The 16,166-nt window shown below is 40.5% G+C and overlaps 1 protein-coding gene across 1 annotated transcript; it reads right to left on the bottom strand.

Annotated features, from left to right (window-relative positions):
* Positions 1-628: 628 nt before the first annotated feature.
* On the bottom strand, positions 629-14,495 carry LOC5507260 (von Willebrand factor A domain-containing protein 7). The gene is made up of 10 exons (XM_048731280.1): positions 14,389-14,495; positions 13,678-13,866; positions 6,322-6,498; positions 5,606-5,701; positions 5,059-5,276; positions 4,372-4,534; positions 3,663-4,238; positions 3,454-3,593; positions 2,140-2,233; positions 629-1,488 (listed from the first exon to the last, which is right to left on the bottom strand). The coding sequence occupies exons 1-10, from the start codon at positions 14,444-14,446 to the stop codon at positions 923-925; spliced, it is 2,277 nt and encodes a 758-aa protein (XP_048587237.1). The 5' UTR covers positions 14,447-14,495; the 3' UTR covers positions 629-922.
* Between the last annotated feature and the right edge of the window lie 1,671 nt (positions 14,496-16,166).

The following is a 16,166-nucleotide window of genomic DNA, read 5'->3' as shown; positions in this document are numbered from 1 at the left end:
ATTAATCCACATAAATCCCATGGATATATTTTTAATAAAACGCAGCCTTTAGCTGGAAACTCCTATATGCATATTTGCACTTTATTCCGCAGAACTTGCCAGAACGCAAAAGACAAAGAATATATTGCTTCGATCAAACATTTTCGTGACTGTACCCACGAGTGTCAAAAGCAATAGACAATTTATCTAAATATGTTGCGTAGAAGCAGAGGCGGAGACATGTGTGTGGGTGTGTCGTTGGGGGGGGGGGGGGGGGCGGCTCGGATTAGGTGGATATTCATCCCCCCTTTTTAAGTAAAAGATCTGAGATCTATGGGACAACCAAAAACCAGCTGGATCAGTTATAAGCCGTCTATTCGGCAATGATCCACCACACATTCTGAAATCCTGAGAAGTCATATTAGGCGCTGAACTGATCTTAGGGTTTGAACTGATCAGGCGCTGAACAGGCTGTCTCAGAAAGTTTCATTAAGCGAATATATAGGAATCGTTGTTTCACAAACCACCATATCTTCAGATTTTGTAGGTATATTCATATAGTGGTTGTGTAGTGCACAAGTCGAACGTAATAAAAGAATGTTATCGAGTAAACCAAGAATTCTCTTTGAAACAATACAGTACATACCCATTTTTTATCCAAATGACTTTTTTTATTCGAATGACAGTAATGATGCAGATTCGTACAAATGCTATTTATCATTAGAAAAAAAAATTGTTATCCATATGGTATCCCCATCTTTAGCAAGCAATATTGCTTAAGGCACATTATGAGAAAAAAAAAGAGATCATGGTCTCTTGTAGAAAACTGATCATTAACTGGCCCTAGGCGCCTACTTGAATCAAAATAGCAAAGTTAAAATTAGATCAATTAAACGATTTGTACTTTACGCTTGGTTTAACACGCACTATTGCCTGAAACCCATTACGATGAGCAAACATCGCCTCCATTGACCACAAGGGTCGTGACTAGGTCCCCAGTCACGCCTGATCCTGCAGCCTTCACGTAGAGCAGGACGCCTGTGTTAGCGGCTGTGCCTGGTGGCACGGTGATGTTGATGACACCTTCGCCGTTACCGTTATGCGGGACCGTGAGGCTTGGGGGACTGGGAGAAACGGCCGTGCCTGAAGGGAGTGGGGCCTCGGCGGTGATAGTGAAGGTCTGGCTGGGAGCGTTGTTGAACAGGATGTAATTAAATGGTGATGCGACTCCTGGAGTCACCGTGAAGAGTGAAGGGGTCATCTTTGGTACTAGGACAACAGACTGCGCTTCGAGATCTTTCGATAACCGCACGATCTCCACACCCGATGTGGTCGAGATGGTCATGCGCAAGTAGAACTTCTCGGATGGAGGAGTGAACCTGGCCACGCGGTCTGTCACTGTTGCCATTGAGATTACCGCGCCCGCAATTGACATGACGTGGATTTTCATGGAAGCCAGGTTAACGGATGATTCATCAGACAGGGTGATCAGAGCTTTGGCTTCTTCTCCTGCAAATTCAATACGAGTAGAGAATATGACATTTTTGCTATCTTCTTTAGTATCACGTTGTATACTGTTTTACTCTTGTCAGGCTTGTTTACTATTGTCAGATATGTTTGATTAGAGTTGAGCAAATCTACGACGATGTTTGATTTAAAAAGCGACCAGAACCGCGATGCAATCGCAGATATTCTTTATATTGAACTCGTTTTGTATAAAATTATTTAAATGCAATCGCAGATATTCTTTATGTTGAACTCGTTTTGTATGAAATTATTTAAATGCAATCGCAGATATTCTTTATGTTGAACTCGTTTTCTATATAATTATCTAAATAGAAGCATTTTCTGGCAGGAATGGGACCGATCAGTTGATATATAAGGGGCGGTAACAATAAAAAAAATACTTAAAAGCTAGCGAAAACCTTTAGAAACAAGAGCGAATCAGCAATTCTGGCAATGCATTGCAGCCACTAGAGAAAAAAATAACTAGCAAGCCAACATCCTGCTTCGTAGAAAGTATAGGACAAAAAAAGACATGGCAACTACCTGCCCGTAATCAAAAGGTTGGTCCTCAAAAGGTAAGGTTTAACATGACTGGAATAAGTGAACACGTAAAAAAGCGTTTTCCTCTCAACATACACTTTCACCTGTACATACCGGCAAGAGGGTTTGGAAGAGTCACGTCTTTACCACAGAGTTTCTTCAAGAAAACTGGTACGAAGGCGAAGTTCTTCTTAGAGGATGCCCATGCCTAATGATAAACATAAGAACGAATGGTTACTCTTCGTTTTAGTACCCGATTCAATACCCTACCTAGATATCGCCTTCAAATTCTGATAGATAATTATGCCATGTCATAAAGTGTGTTAGGAATTTTCGATTTCCGACAAAAGATCGCTTTTATAGAACTTTTAGTCTCCAAATTTCGCCAAAAATGAGGGGTCTAACTTTGATTCGTGATATTTTGTTGACAGTGTCAAATAACAAAAAGTCCTCACACACTTTAATAGATCATCTATCTGTCATTGAGAAAACTGGTGCGAAGGCGAACATAAGAATGAATGGTTGCTCTTCGTTTTAGTACCCGATTCAATACCCTACCTTGCATTGCATTGACATTTGAACATTCTCGAGGTGACATTCTCGTAGTAAATTATAAAAGCTGAGGTGTTTTAGCATTATCCACCTTAAGTTATACAAGAGGGGCCCTCTGTATCAAGCTGGGACGTTCCTGAATCACACACCCTTACATTATAATCAAATCCAATACAAAGCCTTTTCTAGGCTTGGTGCAAGGATCTGGAATGAGATACCAGCTTCGCTAAGAGACAAACCCCAAAAAAGCTTTCAAAAATGAATTACACCTATGTTGGTGTCTCAAAAAAAGCATTACTCAAATTTCGTATCCCAATATTATGCTTTTCTTTTGTTGAATTACCAAACATCTCCTTTAGTCCTTCTGTGTTTTTATTGGTTTTTCTTGTCTTAGTCTAGTGTGTGTGTTTTTTGTGTTTGTACTGATTTTTGTGTACTTTTTTATTGTTTTTTTTCTTTCAATATAAATAGAAATATAGTAGAACAATTATTCAATTATATTTAAAACTCAAACCACCTCGGTTTGCTACGCTATTTGTGGGTAGTGACCACTAATGTAAAATTGAGAAACATAATTGAATTGAATTGAATTGAATAATAGCTCCCTCTGCTCCCCTTGGTTATACAAGAGGGCTCCTTTGCACTGTAACAAGCTGGGTTGTTCCTTGATCACACAACCTTACTATAATAGCCCCCTGTACTCCCCTAAGCTATACAATAGGGGCCCTCTGTACTGTATCAAGCTGAAGTGTTAAGGATCACACACCCTTACTTGAAAATAGCTCTTTGCCCATCCCCCTTAATGGGTGAAGGTCCTCTGGCCTTTACTTTATTGCCCCGCTTTCTATCCAGCTGACGAATTTCAGCTCCACTCACCTGGTAAGTAAAATATGTGGCTGATTCCAGCCTCCATGCCCCAGCGGCAGGGTTCTTCACCTCCCAATAGTAACCGTCCTTCAACGCACTTCCGGCGACAACTGCATTGGACGGGGTCTTGAGTGTTATGAGAGAAGAGGCTTTAAAAAGAAAAAGCTGCCTGAGTTTTGTAATCGAGACACTTCTTTCAGAAGATCTATTACACTTACTGTTAGTAGATTTTGCAATAACCAGAATTTTCTCAAGTCCAGGATCTACGCTGAATGATGCCGTATAATGAATAGATCGTTTGCTTCGTTCCAGGAAAATCTCTACATCTCGACGCTTGATGCTTCGACTTGATGAACCAGAAGAGAGCCGAGTCATGCCTCTAGACCCACTAAACACAACACCGGTTATGTTAGATATATCAAGGCCAAGGGTAAAGATGAACTTGCTTCCACCAGTGGAGGCAATGATATCAGTGAACGGGGCATGCACTTGTGGAGCTTCTGGTATACTGCAGCTGCCACTGGCGCTGATAAAGAAGGTGACGCTTATGTCGAGATACTGGGCCAAGAATTTAGCAATGAGAAGGTTGTAGATTGGCGGACCGTTGTAATCCTTAGAGGGGGCATCGGTAATGACATAGAGCGATGAGCCAGTGACGATATAAGGATTTATGAGGGCTCCGACGATACCATGGAAAGTTTTCTCTGGACAATCTCCGCCTCCGGTGATTGCAAGTGCACTAACAGCAGCATTGAGCCCCGCCGCCGTGCTATAAACAGTCACCGGTCCGTACGCTGAAATAACAACATTACAGAGCAATCAGAGCAATGATGTGAAGTGAAGGAGAATTTCACTCGCAGTCTTTTGTGTCCTTAGTCTTGGAGAACACTTGCGGCCATAAATCTTACTAAATAATTTTTTGCTTACCGGGGTCATTAAATGGTGAAAGTATGAACTTTGTTGTCCCCCCCGGCAGTAATGCTGAGAGACCGGCCACAATAGTCATCATAGCCATCTTTTCTTGACCCATGCTTCCAGTTGTGTCAAGCGCAAAGGATATAGAGTTTGAACCCCTTCCTCCCACGAGGACCTGTACGAGAAAATGGATGATGTCACTAGGATAACGTTTTGAATTTTTTCCTTGTTTTTATTTTCAATTGCCGAGTTGTCAATTAAATAACTGGCTAGGTTTTTATCTCTTTCTATAGCTTGTTCCAATAAGCTGTGATTAACACGTATGCTTAGAAATGGGTTGATGATCACTAATGACATGAAATGATAAAGGAAATGGCAATATAAATTAGATATAATCAACCCTATTTAGGCCTTGCTTTTGAGGGGAATCTAAGACCGGGAAGACCGGGAGATTGGGGGAGGGGGCATATCTTTGTTTGAATTTGTCGTCTTCATTGTGGAACTAGACACCATAAGTCAAAAGAACCACTCGAAAATCAGGACCAAATTTCAAAACAAATTGACGTTTTGAAAACCTATGTAAAATATCGGTTGCCTGGTTGGTCACATTGCTTTTTTTCCTCAGAAGTTATTAGCTATTTTTCCGAAAGGGGGGGGAGAGGTATGCCTGCCGGTCTGAATGGGGGCTCAAATACTCACAGCAAAGTGTGAATCACCCAGGGAAGTCTTTGTTCTGCTTAGAACACCATCTATGGATCGACGTCGACGCTTTCCACTACCCGAACTAAACCGGAGCATAACGCCGAGTAGTCGCCGAGCGTACACGAAGTCTCTAGGAACTGTTGCGGCTTTAATTCGTTTAATAAGGGAAGCTTCCGAACAGGGCAGCGATGACAAGCACCCGCCTATGTGGTAACCTGGAATAGATCGTGAAAGGCAATGTATTTAAAAAAGATGGTTTAAGTGATGGTCCTACACTTTCATCCCTAGGATAGCCCTTTATAGTTTTCAAGAATGCGTCAGGGGCTGACCTAAAGCCTTATTGGCCACAAGGCGCTTTGGACAGAAAAAGGGCCGGTTCAAGGATTTCGCGAAGGAGAAGCGGAGAGGGGAGGGGGAGATAAATTTTTCAATGTCTGCTTCCGTATAAGTGCCAGATAAAAGGGTTCCCCTCACCTTCTCTACGTCTTTTCTCTCCCCCCCCCCCCCCACTCTCTCCCCTCCCCTCTCTTTCTGTTGAACCAACCTTCAACAATCTGCGTTACCGCTGCAATGACGTGATTGGTGACGTCAACGGAGATTAAAGCAGATATTTTTCCAACCAAATCCGTGACGGTAGGAGCTATAGAAATTAAAACATCAATTTCATTTTAAATCAACTTGGAATCCTTTTTAGAAAGGGAAATGTTTGGAGCTGTAGCAGAAGCACTAGTGTTGCTTAATTACAAGTTGATAGGTTACAAGGAGAAGTAGACACTGGTCGACTAAAACGATATATTTTATTTGGATTTTGTATTTTTTTAAGTGTGGACGGCTTCAAGAACGTAGTTTTAGAGCATAAACATTTTTGGTGATTGAAGTAAACAAAACACTGTAACAATGCACATAACTAGGCCAACAATGAAATATAGCTTTGCTTGCGAAGTAGCTCTCCACATTTCCTTTGTGTGGTTTGATCAAACGAGCGCGACTGATAGCACTGCTAAGCAGCGTAAGTGCTGTTAGCACTATGCTTTTAAGCTTCAAAGCATAGGCAATAGGCCATTCCAGGTATAAGCTTGCGCGCGCATTACCATAGAAACCATCTCAACCACTAGAATGCAGCACGCGCATTTTTAAGCTTGCACCAAACGAAGCGCGCGCTGCATGACGGTAGTTGAGGTAGGTTTCCATGGTGAGTGCGTGCGCATGCTTATAGCTGGAATGGCCTTTTGTCAAATTAATAAATGATGTTGTACTGACATTTCTCCTCGCAAGGAGCATTTTTCGGCCAGTCGCACAACTTCTTTGCGTCGTTCCAGTTGAGTCCCGCGGGACACTGCCTCTCGTAAGTGATCCCGTTAGAACACGTGATGTACATCTTGCAGTTCTCAGGGTGGGCGTAGTATCCATTCGCTCTTTTTTTGCAGAAGGAATTCACTAAAACAGACATTGAATTGTGTGAGTTAGTCACAATAAATATGAATCAATGGCTTTCCTTTTCAAGTGGTCTATAAGATCCTAGGGCGAGCGCTCGGGGAACTACTAAAAATGTTAGCGTATGGCCTATTTTTCAAAATGGCGTCCTGCAATCGTAGTCAGCACGAATTCTGGAAAGTTTACGTGGAAATTCTCGATATACACAGTTCTAGAGCGACAATAAAGCAAAAACACAATTGCAGACTTCTGGATAATATGGTATGTAATGCCCTAATAAGGTGACCAAACGAGCTACAAAAACGACAGTTTAAAAAAAAGAATTGATTGATGTGCAAACACATACACAAAAACTGTTTTAAGTTTAAAGAAGCATTTCACAGCTAATAAAAGAACGTTGGATCTATTAATAAAATTGAAATAATTCAGAAAAAAGCTACATACAATAAAGGTTAGAGTAGCTAGAAGAAGCATTTGTCTATCCCTGTAAATTAGCACTCCCCACACGACAACATTAGTCTCGAAAACACTCTCACCCTCTCAATTCAACAACATAACGTCGCCTTGCCTGTCCGAGTAAGCTTCTCCACTCAACGACATTAGAAGATAATCAGATTTGGAAACACTCCCTCTTCCAAACTCACCAATATTACGTGTTGGAGCACCCCATACATGCCAAAATTAGAAGTTAAATCCCACCCTTTAAATTCAACGACCCCTCTACAATTATTATGTGCTTTAGCACTCCAAACCCCATCCACCAAAACACACGCAAATATTCCAACTATTGCGTTTTAAAGCAACCGTATCCTTCTCCAATCAAAGACATTTGGTGCTGGAGCTCTTCCAGCCATCCCATCTAAACAATCATTCACCGACATTGGGTATTGGAGCACCTCCAGCCTCGCCTATTCACCGACATTGGGTATTGGAACAACTCCAACCTTACCCATTCACCGACATTTGGTATTGGAGCACCTCCAACCTTACCCATTCACCGACATTGTGTATTGGAGCACCTTCAACCTTCCCCATTCCCCGACATTGGGTATTGCAGCTCCTCCAGCCTTCCCATTTACCTACATTGTGTATTGGAGCACCTTCAACCTTCCCCATTCACCGTCATTTGGTATTAGAGCACCTTCAGCCTTCCCTATTCCCCGAAATTGGGTATTGGAGCACCTCCAGCCTTCCCCATTCCCCGACATTGGGTATTGCAGCACCTCCAGCCTTCCCCATTCACCGACATTGGGTATTGGAGCACCTTCAACCTTCCCCATTCCCCGACATTGGGTATTGGCGCACCTCCAACCTTCCCCATTCACCGACATTGGGTATTGGAGCACCTCCAGCCTTCCCCATTTACCGACATTGGGTATTGGAGCACCTCCAACCTTCCCCATTCCCCGACATTGGGTATTGGAGCACCTTCAGCCTTCCCTATTCCCCGACATTGGGTATTGGAGCACCTCCAGCCTTCCCCATTCACCGACATTGGGTATTGGAGCACCTCCAACCTTCCCATTTACCGACAAAAGTTGTTCGAGCATTTTCACCCTTCCCTTTTTTTCCGACAGAAGGTGTTGGAGGACCTCAACTCCTCCACACTCACCAGCATTAGGTACCTGGGCACCCTAATCCCTCTCTATTCCCCAACATAAGGTGTTGAAGCACTTTTAGCCCTTTCGCACACCTACATTAGATGTTAAGACCAGCGGTCTGAGTTCGTCAAGATTTCTCGGAAAAATGATGTTTGGGCGCCCTAGCTCAAAACTAAACTGGTTATAGGTATGGTTGACCTCAGTATACTGTGAAAGTTTGAAGCAATTTGGATAAATATTTTTGGTGATAGAAGCCGAAAAGTAATTTTTCGTCTCCCGCACCCGGATTTGAGACAATTTCGTGGTTGTTAGAAAAAGACTAAAAACCGGTTCGCAACGCGTGATAAAACATTTGAAGCCTATATAAACCTAAAGAATAGATAATAAGGATTTCCCAGGCTGAAAGATAAGCTGTTTTGTCAGCACCTTATTATTTTACGCGATTTTATTTTATTTTATGTTTTTAGATGACTTTGAAAAGCCTTGAAATGATCGTGTAATATCGCCGATGAGATGTGGATTTGGCAAAAATGATTGCATTCATCGAAAAGAACATCATTTCTACCTTTGATATGTGAAATAAAATTTAGGGGCAAATAAAATCCGACTTTTTTACAAGCCGAAATATGACCCCCACTTGACCCTAATTATAAACAAATGCTGACTACTGTATCGGGTTTTCCGTATTCAAACAACGCCTTCAAATCTCCAGAAAAACAAGAAAGAGCGCTCAAATCAAAAGAAATATACTGTCGGCAATACTAAAATTTAATGGTAATAATTTCATAGCATTTATTGCATTAAATTGCGATTTTTAGGCTCGCGTGATACTATTTTGTTTGCTGCCATGCATACGTAATTTTAAAAGCGTGACAAACAAAGCGACAAGCATTAAATACCTCACCATGACTGCAATAAGACTTTTCTGATAATTACTTATTAAAAAGAAAAACGTCCAAAAGAAGAAAATGAGAGTTTTGCATGTTTTTATTTAATTAACAAGCGATACTGACATAATTTTGTACAGTTTTAAATTGTAATTAAAGAAAAAGCTTGATCAAATTGTCAAAATTTGCTTATTTTCAAAGCCTTTGTTCAACTACAAATTTGATCAAATAAAAATACAAATTACGCAAGAACGCTGAGACATTTGCGATATTGAGGCCTCTCACCGTAAGCTGTTTTCCTTTTTAGTAAAAGAGAGTATTGAAGTGTAAAAACTTACTCTGGTCTTCACAACAGAACACAGGATTACCGACTCAGAAATCTATTTCATGTAACCATGAAAAAAATATAATCAGGACCCAAGAAATCGTGGATTTATTTTGCGCAACTACATCTTCGAATAACATCCAATAGCGTGGCTACAAAAGAAGCTTTGCGTCGGGTTGCTCCGGGCACTTGAAGCTCCAGCTCTTTGCAGATAGTGGGAAGGGTGGCCACTGAAAGAAAGGTGAGCCTGGACCTGGAGTACAAGTGGCACAAGTCGATGCCGTTCGCTTCTATTGGGTGATTTAGTCGGCATTCATCTAGGATGGCAGCTCTCGTACGGAAGTAGGCGGCTGCCTCCTCCGCAGCCTCTACTGCCTCCGCACCCTGTGTTATTTTCGGGAAAAATACACCTGTACATGGCCCGGTAATAGGAACTCGCTGATTTAATCGGCGTTCCCCTGTATAGAGATGCAGCTTGTTGATTCTATCACTTCATTCCCAATTAATGGTACACCCCCCTCCTCCCCCCGACTACTTTTTGGTGGTAGCCAAGCTTGCCGGGAAGGGGGACTCCGATAAAAACAGACGGGGGTGATCGTCGGCAAAATTAACCCGTTAGGGATGGCACTTTAGGCGTGGTCAACAGAAATTATTTCCTCTAAGAGATGGAAAATTGGGTAGGGTCGAAGGAATTTTTGCCCCTAAGGGATAGCAGAATCGAAAAAAAAAACCGTTTAACACCCCCTTAGGAATAGCAATTAATCGAAGTTTATACCCTAAGAGATAACAGAATGGAAAAAAAAAACGTTTAACACCCACTTAGGAATAGCAGTTGGTCGAATTTTACACCCTAAGAGATAGCAAAATCTGAAAAATCCTCCAACACCCCCAAAGAGATGGCAGTTGGTAGAAATTTTATACCCGAAAAGATATGACGATTACCCCCGTCTATATTTTTAGAGAGTCTCCCCCCCCCCCCCCCCCCCCCCCCCCCCCCCCCGGGCAAAGATATGCATTCCCCTTCTTTGTCAAACTCGCATTTGCCGTATAGTGTGTGCCGGTCTAACCAAGCCAAGCGTGTATAGCCTTTCACGCACTGGACAGCTGAATAGCTTTGTGGTAGGCTCTTCCTCGTTGCTGACTGCGAGTTCTGGCTCAGCGGCGTTCGCCCTGCGCTCGACAGCACGCTGGATGTCATCGAATTCACCGTCACTGAACGAGCCCGGAAACGTTGAAATCGATTGGTCAGGATGCTGCTTGAAGGCTCTCTCTCCTCTTCCTCTCCCACTCCCCTCGTTTTTCATTTTTGCTCAAATCCAAGATGGTGGCTATAATACACCGGGTAAACGCCCCCCCCCCCCCCCCCCTTATTGAAGGCTTTTCAAATATTATTATTTTTCCAAATGGTACCTATGGTTGAGCAAGCCACACCTCCCCCCCCCCCTCCTCAGTCCTCTGGTCCTATGATCTCCTGCCTGAGACTTTGTCAAAGTAAAGAAGCGCTTATAGACAGTAATTACCTGCTTGCAATAAGCTTTTACTGCTTCTTACGCGCAATGATAGAATCCTGCGTTGTCTTGCTTGTAGTATGCCGGTAAAGTGAATAGTGAAAGCGATTTTTTTTACTGGTTAACAACCAATCGATTGGCTAGGACAAAATTTGGACGGCTGTTTATCCCGGCCAGACAAATTTTGTCCTCCTAGTACGATTAGGCCCTTAGTTAACGCGCGAAAAAATGAAAACAGAAAAGTAACCTCAAAATTTACCTAGGGAGCTTTTTTGGACATATGCTCCCTGACAAGAATGGAATTTTTTTGGTAGTATTGAAAACAATAGTAAAAGCATCAACTGTTATTTTTTCTTACTTTCTTTTTATAACTCAATTTACCTGGGGAATGGAAATTGGTTGGTTATATCATAAACAATGGTAGAAAAGCTTCAACTGTTATGTTTTCTTGATTTCTTTGTATGAACGCTTGTTGAATAAATTAACTCCTCGAATTTGCATAACAACACGACAGCAGAAGATGGTACGCGTTTCTAGTCCACGAAAGTAGGAAACGAAAGAAAATATTATAATTCTTATAGAACGAGGGATGGATAGAAATAAATATAGGACGATTTAAGAATAACTTTCGTGGGAAAAAGTTTTGTGATGCTCATGAAGCGGAAGAATAAAGAACCGGAAGTTTTTAGTGCCGATAATAATTATCATGCATGGGGATTGTACTTTAAAATGTTATGAAAATATAATCTTGAAAAGCATATAAACATCAGAGAGACAAGAATATTTGATCAAATACCAGTATTTTCAAGAATTATATTGCATCCTTTTTTTGGGAGTTTTAATTGTTATTTATAAGTTTTTGGTAGCGAGGCATTAAAAAGTGAGTGTCGGCATTTGTTTATAATTAGGGTCAAGTGGGGGTCATATTTCGGCTTGTAAAAAAGTCGGATTTTATTTGCCCCTAAATTTTTTTTCACATATCAAAAGTAGAAATGATGCTCTTTTCGATGAATGCAAACATTTTTGCCAAATCCACATCTCATCGGCGATATTACACGATTATTTCAAGGCTTTTCAAAATCATACAAAAACATAAAATAAAATAAAATCGCGTAAAATAATAAGGTGCTGACAGAACAGCTTATCCTTCAGCCTGGGAGTTCCTTATTATCCATTCTTTAGGTTTATATAAGCTGCAGTTGTTTTATCACGCGTTGCGAACCGGTTTTTAGTCTTTTTCTAACAACCACGAAATTGTCTCAAATCCGGGTGCGGGAGACGAAAAATTACTTTTCGGCTTCTATCGCCAAAAATATTTATCCAAATTGCTTCAAACTTTCACAGGATATCATGGTCACACATACCTATTACCAGTTTAATTTTGAGCTAGGGCACCCAAACATCATTTTTCCGAGAAATCTCGACGAACTCAGACTGCTGGTCTTAAGGCACTTCAGTCCTTCCCAGCTTAACGACATATAAGGACCAACATTTGGTGCGAGAATTTGTAATAACCTGACACATTCGTTATAACGGCCACATTTGTAATAAGGTAGGCCACAGTTGTCGTTGTTGGTAGATGTCATGTAGGTGTCATGGGGGTGCAACCAGATGGTCGAATGATATATGGCGTCATCCATGACGTCATTTAAAAATAAGAAATATAAAAATAGATAAAGATAAAGATATGTCATGATAGACACATCTTCAGGCTGTCAAACATGAAAGATGTCATGCGAGTGTCAATAAGGTGAGACAGGATGGTCACGTGATGTATGACGTCATCGACGACGACATCGAAATATTCATATCTCAAGTTGAAACATCGTCAGACATCCAAACATTTAGCTTCGATGGGTGTTTAGGCAGATCAAAGAGATAGTAACGTAATGTGCGACTTTATCGATGCCGATAGCGACACAAGCAGTCATAAAACCTTATATTAAAATTATCGGACAAAAAAAGCTCTGTTATCTGATAAACAAGAAGAATTTGATTTTCCTAAGAATAAGGAAGACGTTGCGACAGAATTAATCAAAATGACGATTATGCAATCTCAAGTCGATAAAGCAAACATCAAGGATCATATCTTATCCCGTAAAAGAACTAATATGCTCTTGACGACAAAACTGCATATATCATGATAAAAACAAGGGGAATTCTGATAATTAATGATAATCAACTATTATTCTCGCAAACAATGTGTTCCCAACAGTAATAGTAATTACAAATATTTATTGATAAAGTAACAACCGTTTTAACTCAATAATAATAAAACGCACACCATATTATGTTAAGAATGATAGCAGGTAATTACAATGATACGAGTGTCCATCTGGAATTACATACGCGACCATCTTTCTCGGGCGAAAATTATTTTTTAGACACATACACAAGGCATCACAATGCACGCCCTTCCAGACCGACTAAAAACTAAGCGTTTGGGCTCGACTTACTGTGTGGTGGATCTTTAAATAATATAATATTTTGCCCAAGAGATGGGCGCGTGTTTATCGGGGTTCCACTGTATCAATAACATAAATTACTCTCGGTTTTGTTGCCTTGATAAGCTCAGTTCTTGAGATATTATTTCCTTTTCCTCTGATGACCTTCATTAGATATGTATATTTTTATGACGTCGTCGATGACGTCACACATCACGTGACTATCTGGTTGCATTCCCCTTGACACCTACACGACACCTACCAAGTTTGGTTTCCGTAAGACGTTTCTTTTATGAGATATCAGATAGTTTTTTAAAAATGTGGCCTTACTTATTACAAATGTGGCCGTTATAACAAATGTGGCAGGTTATTACATATGTGGCCTTAACAAACCCCACCCCACCCCTCCGCACTCACCGACACTTGGTGCGGGAGTACCCACACACTTGTAGGCCCAATCCCAGTTGCAGTTGGTGATGCGTGGGTCCCAGACCCTCCCAGGCCCGCAATCTTTGCGCACAGCTTTCCCCCAGGTGCAGTGGTAGTAGTGCTGACACGAGGTGGGGTCTGGTAGGTACGCACCGTGGGGCTTGTCCGCGCACAAATCTAACACAGAAAAAAAATAAAACGAGCTAAGAGTGCCATGAAAAAGGGTAGTTAAAAAGAAAAAAAAAGCATATATATGTTCTAAAGAGGCTTGACAAGGGGATAAGAGATTCGTCTCATGGTTTCATCGTTAAGAGTGAGGGAGTCAGGACTAGGACAACAGGTTTCGGTACTAGGACAACAGGCTGGGCTCGAGATCTTTAGATAACCGCAGCAGGCAAAAAAAAAAACGCCAAGAAAAAGGCATAAAAAGCATATCCATATTTAAACAAGGACTTGTAAGCAGTGGCTTTATTAATTTTTTTTTAAAGTTATGTATGTTAAAGGGAAAACGCTAAGGGAACGCCGCGGTAAAAAAATGCATATGACCAAAAAGTACGATTCTGATCCGGCCTAGTCAGAAAAATGTAAAAAAAAACTATTAAATGTTTGAGAGAAAACGCTAGGGAAAGGTTTTAACAAAAAAAAAAATGAAATGGCCTACAGTTATTTATTAAACATTAAACGTTTGGGAATGTTTACCTGCGTGTACTGATGCGACAAGGCCCGCAAAGGCTAGGACGTAGATCACAATCTTCATCCTTCTTGCAGGAAGGTAGGCTTGTTTTGATGTTTAAACCAACTAGACTTGCTATTTTACATCATCGTCATTGGTAATTAAGACATTCCTTGGCCGTTATTAAAGGGTAGTTTATCATAAAAGCGTCAAAATTTCAAGACCAGGTCAGGAATATTGGACTTAAGTCCAGTTTTGAATCGCATCCGATATAATATTTTATACACTTGGGTGCTTATATAAGCTCTGGTTTTTACTAATAAGTCTTTTTTTAATAAATTTTTGTGAAATATGTTATTTCAAAATAGTTTTTGTCACAGGATCCTAAGAAAAAAATACAAGAATAACCCTAAACGCTTGTTTTAAGTATTGGTTTCTGTTTTGCATCATTGCCTTCACGGGAATAAGTTTTGCGGAAGATATAACGTCATTGATTAATGCAGCCATTGCCCAAAGTATTTTTATAATTTGGTAAATAAAAAAAAAAAACCCAAATAGTCGTGTTCGTGAGTCAGAAGACTATATACAATACATCAAAAACTGGAATTCTTATTAAGGAATCTTCAAATACTAGGCTTTTTCGATGTTACCTATGACTGCGCACCCCGCTCAGCCAATCCTGGGTTATGAGTGAAAGCAACTTGGACTTGACCTGTTTTAGGTCTCCTACAAACTAGGTTTTATAACCTAGCGATTTCTATAAGTCTTACAAAACAAAGACACAGTTTTAAGCGTGCGTGCCATATCTTATTTTTAGATTTTTAAGTGTTTTGCTACAATGGGGTTTTTGAATTTCTGATATTGCCCATGAGAGGTTTTAAGAGATCATCTGAAATTGCACGTTTCTATTTTTTCAGTAGGAAAAGGTAAGAACATTTAAGGAGCCCTTTTCCGCCACGCTTTTTTTATTTCTTTTATTCAAAAATAGAAAGTAAATTACGAAAAGAAATCTCGAAATAACCATCTAAACACAAAATTTGATACTTTATTCGCCAAATTCAATAAAAAAATATGGCAATACCTTTCCCAAATCAGCTGATGGATATGGGAGCTCTTTCGCACATGGCATTTTTTGGGGGGATGACAAAAGCCTGAAAACAAACAAGAGGCTCTATTTGTTTTTAAACTTGTTTGCAATCGCTTACCCTGGTTCCAGAGCCTCTCTCTATTTAGTGGCCAGCGAAGTATTTCGAGGCTCTGGGACCAGGGTAGCAATCGCTGAACTCAAGGGTAAATTAAATGGCCTCTGACACAGATAATAATTACAATAAACTTGTGTTATGAAGGAATTGTTAATCTATTTAGAAGTCGTTTCCGACACGTCTTTTAGATATCTACTTTCAATTCCCATTCGACATTTCACTTTGATCTCTTCATTGTTTAACACACGAAACAAACTAGGTTTTATAACCTAGCGATCTCTATAAGTCTTACAAAACAAAGACACAGTTTAAAGCGTGCGTGCAACAAGACACGGCCATTTCTTAGCAATCGCTGAACTCAAGGGTAAATTAAATGGCCTCTGACACAGATAATAACTACAATAAACTTGTGTTATGCAGGAATTGTTAATCTATTTAGAAGTCGTTTCCGACACGTCTTTTAGATATCTACTTTCAATTCCCATTCGACATTTCACTTTGATCTCTTTATTGTTTGACATGCGTATTTAGTGTTTAGCAAAAACAGTTTATATCCACCAGGCTCAAGTGAAAGTTTAACTATTACCGTTATCCTTAATCTT

Source organism: Nematostella vectensis, chromosome 8 (genome assembly GCF_932526225.1).
Source record: "Nematostella vectensis chromosome 8, jaNemVect1.1, whole genome shotgun sequence".
Classification (NCBI taxonomy): domain Eukaryota; kingdom Metazoa; phylum Cnidaria; class Anthozoa; order Actiniaria; family Edwardsiidae; genus Nematostella; species Nematostella vectensis.
This window is presented reverse-complemented; position numbering and strand designations above follow the sequence as displayed.